Source organism: Elephantulus edwardii, unplaced genomic scaffold (genome assembly GCF_000299155.1).
Source record: "Elephantulus edwardii isolate Elephantulus edwardi_28Jun2011 unplaced genomic scaffold, EleEdw1.0 scaffold00106, whole genome shotgun sequence".
NCBI classification, from domain to species: Eukaryota; Metazoa; Chordata; class Mammalia; order Macroscelidea; family Macroscelididae; genus Elephantulus; species Elephantulus edwardii.
In genome coordinates, this window is record NW_006399856.1 from 11,214,957 (window position 1) to 11,223,235 (window position 8,279).

At 45.7% G+C, this 8,279-nt stretch overlaps 1 protein-coding gene across 2 annotated transcripts in view; it reads right to left on the reverse strand.

The window, feature by feature from the left end:
• The window catches only part of RPE (ribulose-5-phosphate-3-epimerase), a 19,849-nt gene extending 12,241 nt beyond the window's left edge, over positions 1–7,608 (reverse strand). The window contains exon 1 of one of the 2 annotated variants that reach the window (XM_006891934.1): positions 7,392–7,608. In XM_006891934.1, the coding sequence (XP_006891996.1) occupies positions 7,392–7,513 (122 nt within the window). In that variant the 5' untranslated portion in view covers positions 7,514–7,608. The remainder of the gene's footprint in view (positions 1–7,391) is intronic. The other variant, XM_006891935.1, reaches the window with a different exon arrangement.
• Positions 7,609–8,279: the final 671 nt, after the last annotated feature.

The following is an 8,279-nucleotide window of genomic DNA, read 5'->3' on the forward strand; positions in this document are numbered from 1 at the left end:
AGCGGAGTTTAGGGCTGTTGTACATAGGGTCGCTATGAGTCGCAGGCGACTCGACGGCACATAACAACAACAAACAACAAGTAAAATGATTCCAGAAGAAAGGATAGCATTTAAGAAGAGGGGGAAGATTTTGAGGTTTACACAACAAGACTTGTAGAAACACACAGTGTGAAGACTGAAGCAAAGGCAGAAGAGTAGAAACAGGCAAGGGACAGAATGGTAACTGGCGTGGTGACTGAAAAAGACAGGAGGCAGATCCTGCCCCATGCAGGGCCTCGGGGCCTAGCTGAGGTGTTTGGATTTTATCCTGTAGTAAATAGTGAGATTTTTATCCTGCAGTAAATACAAACAATGCAAATAATAAAGCAGGAAAACAAATTTGGCAATAAATTTGAAGAAGATTTCCAAGAGGTGTTGTTACCTGGCAAGAACTGAACACTAAGAACCAGCTGGTTAGATGTTGGGGGTTAAAGAGTGCCAGTGGCTCACTGGTTAAGTGCTCACCTGCCAAATAAAACATGGCAAAGTGGCCACTGCTCTGTGTGAGAAAAGACCTGGCTCGTCAGCTTCTGGAAGGATGAGAACCGAAGCGGGCGGACGGAATGGTTCTCCTGGCCTACCAGCCCTCTAGGAGTCAGAACTGACCCAACAGCATGCCACAACAGGTGGAAGGCTTAAGTTCACATGACTGCAGGAATGAGTGTTAGTAAAAAACTAAGACTATCTGTGGATAGAAGATGAATTGACACGGTGACTTTAGCAACGGGAACTGCTGACAGGGCAACTTCTTACCACTAAGGTACCAGAGCTCCTAATCCTATAAGGCGGCAGCGGTCATGAACAATTGAGTTGGGACTGACTCACGGCTGACTCTGCAGCAGGTGTGGAGAGGCAGTGAATCACACAAGAGACTGCCCATCTTTCTCCTGGAGCATCAAACTGTGTTACTTTGGGTTGACATCGTATCCCTTACCACTAAGCCACCAGAGCTCCCTAAGAGGTGGTGGTGGTGGTTGTTATGTGCCGTGGAGTCACCTACGACTCACAGCGACCCTATATACAGCTCTGAACCCTGCCTGAGCAAGTACCAGTGACTCTGACACACCTACCCTCATTGCCCCAGTTACTGTGTCAATCCTTCTCACCCTGAGTCTTCCTCTCCTGCCTGTCCTTCCACCCTTCCAAATATGATGTCCTTCTCTGAGGACCTCTTGGCCATGTGCCCAAGGTATGAGATGGAGCTTCAAAATCCTCACCTCCAAGGAGAAACTTGGTTTCAACCTCTTCAAGACAGACCTATTTATTTTCTTGGCAATCCATGGTAATGGTATGTTCAAGACTCTTCTCCAGCACAACTTAAAAGCACAGATTCTTCTTTAGTCATCCTTAGTCATTATACAACTCTCTGATGTATAGAAAGTAATTATGAAGACCATGGCCTGGTTCAGGTGCACCCTAGTTTCTAGACTGACAGTGTTGCTTCTTAGTACTCTGAAAAAGTCATCCTGATAGCAGATTTTTCCCAGTACAGTTTGTCTTTCAATTTCTTGACTGCTAGTGCCAAGAATGTTGATTGTGGATCCGAGCAAACTGTAATTATTAACAACCCCAATCTCTTCTCCATCGATCACGATGCTGCCAATTGGCCCAATGGTGAGAATCTTTTAGTCTTCTTGATGTTGAACTTCAAGCCATATTGGAGACTACAGTCCTTGACCTTCTGCAGCAAGTGTTCAAATCCTCCTCAGTTTCAGCAAACAAGATTGTGTCATCTGCATAACGCAAACTCCTGATGCCACTCTCCTCCTCATAAAGCCCAGCCTCTTAAATGATCTGTTCTGCATATAAACTGAAAGGTATGGGGAGACAAGACGTACCCCTGATCCCTGATGCACTCTCTTCTTGATTTTGAACCATGCAGCGTTTCCTTGCTCTGTTATGAGTACTGCTTCCTGGTCTGAGTATAGATTGTGCTCTCATGAGCACAATCAAGTGTTTTGGGATTCCCATTCTCTTCACTTTGAGGTATGCATTCCTAATACCTCTATCCTACAGGTAAAGAGGTAAAGCAACTGCCCAGGTTCACTCAGCTAATATGCTAGAGGTAGGGTCTGTTGGCAATCTGGCTCCAAAGCCCAAACTCTCAATTATGCTTATCTGCCCTTACACTGAACAACAGCAAGCCCAGGAAGAAGGGGTTTTAAGAGAGAACTAAGGATCCAGCACACAGCCGAGAAAGCCAGGGTAAGCAGAGGGTGCAGACACTTCCACACATTAACACTAGGATCCATGGAGGATGGATGTCAACCCAAATCACGTGGCCGACACACTACAGAAGACGAATTCACGAGACTAGTTTCTTCACCTAAGCTGTAAGCAATCAGACTCATGAGGCTGTAATTTAAAAGGCTATGTAACTAAACAAGAAGTCTAGGAGTTCCAAAATATACTTGAAACAGTATTGTCACTAAGACTTGTTACACATTGATTTCTAGGGTCCAAGACTACTTGAGTGGGAGATCCACTGTTGTCCAGATTCTAAGTATTGGTTTCTAGGGCTGTAAATGTTAACAGAGATGCACTGCTTCTTTGTTCTCTTAACGAGCACTTATGTTGAGTGGGGAAGATGTAATCTGATGCTACATTGCTTCTCTGACCAGAGAAGTAGGAATCTGAAATTTTTAACAAGTGTCACAGCAGGAAGTTCTCATCAGACAACCCAAGAAAACATTTCACAGTCCCAGGCTGATAAAAAAGGAATTTCATTAAGAAAGTTTCATCATTACTGAGCTTTCCCTCCAAGCCCCTTCCCCAACTTGAAGACTTTTTTTTTTTTTTTTTGGCTATAAAAAATAAAATGTAGTAAAAAAGTATCTCTTCTTCCAAGGTGACTCACTGGGTTTAAACTGTAATTGCTTCTAACACAAGGATAAAATTCTCAGTTCTCCTCAGGTTCTGTCATTAACCCTAATCTGGTTATAAAATAATTGTAATTCAGACAGATCTCCAAACAAGGCAAAGAGGAGGATCAAGGTTGGGGTAAAAAAAGTACCATGGTAACCAAAAAACAATCTTCCAGTGAATGAATCAGGAATCACAAACTCTTTTGTTTACAGGAACTGGCCTTGTCAAATTCACCTCAAAACACACCTACAAGACAGAGCAGAGCGGCCCTGTAAGATTTCCAAGGCTGGCAGCACTCGGGACAGGCAGGCAATCACCTGCCATGTGGCGGTTGTTGTCAGGGGTCACTGAGCTGAGCATGTCTTAGAACGACCCTAATTAGCACTACAGACCTTTTCCTGCCCTATCCTGTGCAATCCTCATCATCTCTGATCCACTGGAGCCCACTGTTGCTGTCACTGTGTCAATCAATTCATCCTGTTGAGAGTTTTCTTCTCTTTTGATAACCTTTCTAAGCATGATGGCCCTTTCCAAGGAACAGCTTCTCCTAGTAACACGCTGGGAGGTGAAGCTTTGCCATCTTTGCCTCCAAGGAATACTTTGGCTGCACTTTTTCCTTTTTCAAGACATATGTGTTTGTCCTTTGGATGGTCAGCTATGACTCACGGGTACAGAACGACACATTCTTTACAGAAGCAGATTGCCACATCTTTCTCCAGGGGAGGGACTGGTTGAGTTCAAACTATCGCCTTTTGTTTAGCAGCCAAACAACTGGCCACTGAACCTCCTTTGGCAGTTAAATCCAGGAGCAAAACAGAGCAGATGGGATGGGATAACCACAGCACTCCCGGCCTGGCTGAAGGCGGCTGCTATTTAGCTCCAGTTCATTGTGTGTTGCAAGATCATGGATCCAATACTGGCAAATCTTTGGATTGTTTTCAGAAGTCGGAAATCCAGCATTAACCCGACAGGTCTCTAATCTAAAATCCTGGTAACTATTTTAGAAATTGTTCTTCACTCTGTGACCATGCTATGGACCAACATACGCCTGTCACTTCTATCATGCTGCATTAAGTGCTTGCTGGTCTTCTAAGAAGTCACTTGTCCTTTACCTCACACAGCCAACCAAACTCATGTCCTCCACTTTCCACTTTTTCCAAAATTAGACAACCCCCTTCCTACCATGGTCTCCTATGTGGCTGTACTCCTGACTCTCAAAAAAACCCATTATAATCTCGTTAGAAATCTTTTAAAGGTGGGTGCTTTTGAGTCAGAAGCAATGTGAAGGCCGGGAGACTTTATTTGTTGTTGTATTTTTATAAGTGTTGGGGTAGAGGGTACATGCCGGGAAAATAGCATGTGAGTTTAAGGTTGGATAATTTTTTTTTTTTTTTTTAAAGAACCAGGACAAAAGAGAAAGCAGGAAAGCAATCCTGGAAAGGTGGCATGCTGTGGCCGGCCACCGCTGGAGAGGAAGGCCACCTTCCTTCCTACCTGGCCAGAAGCCACTGGCAAGCACTGCCTAGGTGAACGGCCTCCACCGTGCCAGGTTCCACCTCTTCTGGCCGGACAGTGGGGAAGGGACAGAACCCCTCTATCTGCTTTCCTCCTCTGCAAAAGGAGATTAAAAACACTATGAGTGATTTTCAGTCTCTCAATATTTATGGTCTCTCTCTCTCTCTCTCTCTCTCTTAAAACACTGTGAAAACTAAGAGTCAATTTTAAAATTGAACATATTTTGTAGAATATTTTCCCCTCAAATGAACAAGTTATCAAGAGGGATGAGGCTTCAAATTAATAAAAAAGCAACTTTAAAAACCCTTTTATCAGATAAGCTGCCAAGAGGGTACGAGGGAGCAAAGTGGTTCCCTGGTTTCCTTCACCTTGACAGTCAGTCGTCAGGACACTTATCTGTCAAATACAGAGGTGAGCAAGAGAGACAGCCCTACTTCCAGGGAACTTACTACACAGCAAGACAGACATGAAGTAAAGGGCACGAATACATGTACCAACTCTTCGTCGTGGAGCACAAAGATTGGCTTAATTATTCTCTGTAAGTGCAAAGGTCACAGAAGGCGGCTGATTTCTGAGACAGCTGATTTCTGGGACAGCGTAGGCTCGGCACTGCTTCCAAGCACGGCAGCGATGAAATTAGAGCAGGTGTCCCATCCCTCACCGTCAAATGATGGCGGTAATAACAGGGCCAAATCAGTAAGACTGTGAATTAGTTCACAAAAAGCGCAGAAATCGCTACATGCTCATATTAGCTAGTTTCCTCACCATGGAGGGAGCCTGGTGGCATGGCAGTTAAGCACTTGGCTACTAATTCAAGGTCAGTGGCTTAATCCCACCAACTGCTGTACATGGGGAAGATGTGGCAATCAGCTTCCATACAAATTTTTTAAAAAAACAAAACCAAAAGACTCACTGCTATCAAGGCCAGAACCAACTTGAACTTGACCCTCCTGCGGATTTCCAGAGGCCATAAACAGCACGGGAGGAGAGAGCGCACTGTCCTTGATTGAGTAGCTGGTGGATTCAAAGCGCCTGCCTCTACCTTGGTAGAACTCCTTACTCACTTACTCACTCACCTCACAGAGCTCGGGAGGTTCTACTTTAGCCTTATAAAGTTACAGTGAATCCGAAAGTACATGAGGGCAAAGGGGTCTGGCTTTGTCCTTATTAGCACTTCTGAGTGGGGAACTGAAACAAATTATTTCCCCATCTATTTGCTTGCTTTATATATGTGTGTACAAAACTTATTTAAATCAAAATAGTTTAAAATGTCAGATAAACTACATATGCACACACGCAGCCAGTTCTGTCCTGAGCCATCTGTTTCCCAGATACGTAAATCCCTGAGGTGCACACCACATGGATAGAAGATCTGGGCTACCAAGCAAGGGTGTCAAAACAACAGAATCACAATAATAGCAAACGCTTTACAAAACATCAGATTTTTGTGAGGGATCATACTAACCCTACACACTCAGTCTGTAATTCGTAGGTCTAACTAAGAAGGCCTAAGCCTCAGTTCAAGGCATTATGCATGGAACAGCCTGGCACAATAGCTGGGTGAAATGGAAAAAGAGAAACAACAGATTTCACCTGGCAGAGCAAAACAAGTCTTAGACGTGAGTGAGATTAAAGGTAAAGGGAAGTTGACAATCTTTTGTAAAAATACTACTTGCACAAACTTAAATAAAGGCACAGAGAAGTTTACCTAATACGAAATAAATGTCCTTTTCTAGCCCGACTCTAATGGTTTTGTGACCCGTTCTTAGCAGGCCTCAGAAAACGGTTGGCAAATTTGCCATCTGAGCTGCAAATTTTAACTCTGCCACAAGCTTGTGCAATCTTGTGAAAACTTGTTTCTCCTTTTTATAATCTGAGAAATGTATCATCATTTGGATTCAAAATACTGTCACTTATGTATGTGCTCCAAGTACCAAAAACCCTACCCCAGTGCCAAACCCGTTGTCTCACAGCTGCTTCTGACTCATGAAAATCCTATGGGCAGGATTTGATTGCCTCATACAGTGTTCAAGGCTGTACATCTTTCTGAAAGGAGAACGCACCATCTTTCTTCCACGGGGCTGCTGGTCGGATTGAACTGCCCACCTCGCAGCTGGCGGGTGAGCCTGACCACTGAACCACCAGGGCTCTTGTCACAACCATTCTCCTTGTCGCTGAATCACACCTGACTCTCCAGTGGGTTGCCCAGGCTGTAAATCGCTCAGGAGACTATCCATCTTTCTCCCGCGAGCCACTGGGGGAATTTGAACCGCCAGAGGTGCAGTCTTTGGGTTAGCAGTGCAGCTCTCTACAGACAGTAACTAAGACTTAACAAAAAAAAAAAAAAAAGACCTCCCTGAACAGCAGCGTGTCTTAAGGAAAAATATGACAAGAAATTGAAAAGGAGAATAATACAGCTGCTAACAATTGTCGAGAATTTCTTAAATGCCATATATTCACTCATTTCACCTACCAAGCATGCCTCATCGGCAGGTTCCATCATTATCCTCACTCTGCAGATAGTAACACTGCAGCTCAACGAGGCTCAGTGGCTTGCCCAAGAAAGCTGTGCAAGTGGCAGAAGTCAGGCGATCTTGCTCCAGGGGCCAAGCTGCTACTCGTTACGCAAGTCTATCTCGCCACTTTTGTCACTAACTAGCTATACGAGCTTGAGCAAGTCATATCTACTTGGGCCTCAGTGTCTCCAAGTGAAAAATGAAGGGAACTGCCCTAGGTCTCAGGGTGCTGGACGACCACACATCACAAGGGGGAGGGGAGGGCTGTGCTCTGGGCTCCGGCCGCAGCCCGCGGGGTCGCCCCGGGTCCAGGCACCGTCTCCGGGACTCCGGCCTGGCTCCCTTTCACCGGGAGGCTCCCCGCAGCAAAGTGATGCCGTGCAGCCAACAGGCGCCCGAAGAAGGCACGCCGACCCCGCCCCGCGCCGCAGCCCGAGCCGAGCCCAGCGGAGTTACCCGTCCATTACATCCAGGTGCAGATAATCGGCCCCGGAGTCCAGCATCCGGAGACACTCGGCCCCCAAATTAGCCAGGTCGCTGTTGAGGATGGACGGGCCAATCTTGCAGCCGGATGCCATGGTGCTGGTTCCTAAGAGCTACCCCGCGAGTCCACCGGCAAAATCTAGGAGTCGCTCCGATTGGCCACGCAGTTTGGGCCCCGCCCCTTCCCCGTAGAGTGTTCCGGACTCTGCCGGAAGTAGCTGGCCTCAATTAGGAAGTCCCACCTTCTCTTAGGGCTAGAGAGCCAACCGTATAGTTTAGGGGCGGGGCCTGGGCTATGGGCGGGGCTTTAACAGGTGTCGGGAACCTTGACCTTTCTCCTCCGACCCTCATCCTTGAAACCTATGTCTTGTTATTTGCAGCACTCAAGAAACTTCTAAGCTGCTTTCGTTCTGTGTTCCCTGAAATTCTCTCTACTCTTTTCCTTATATGTGTTTGCTTTTTGTCCTCTATAGTTCCTTTTTGGAAACAAAATAAAAAACCCTTTCCTCTTACTTCTCTTCCATGCTCCAAATTACTGAAGAGCAAAGATGTTAGTTTGAGGAAGTGCCTAATTCATACCATGGTGCACCTGATTCAGGCCATGGTCTTTTCAATCACTTGTTATGCATCTGAGAGCTGGACAGTGACTAAAGATGACAAAAGAATTGATGCCTTTGAACTGTGGTGCTGAGGAGGAGCACTGATCATCCGATGCCCTGCCAGAAGAACAGATATGTCTTGGAGAAGGTGCAGCCAGAGTGCTCCTTGGAAGCAAGGATGACGAAGCTTCATCTTCCATACTTAGTGCATGTTGCTAGGAGAGGTTATTCCTGGTATAAGCACATCATGCTATGGAAGGTG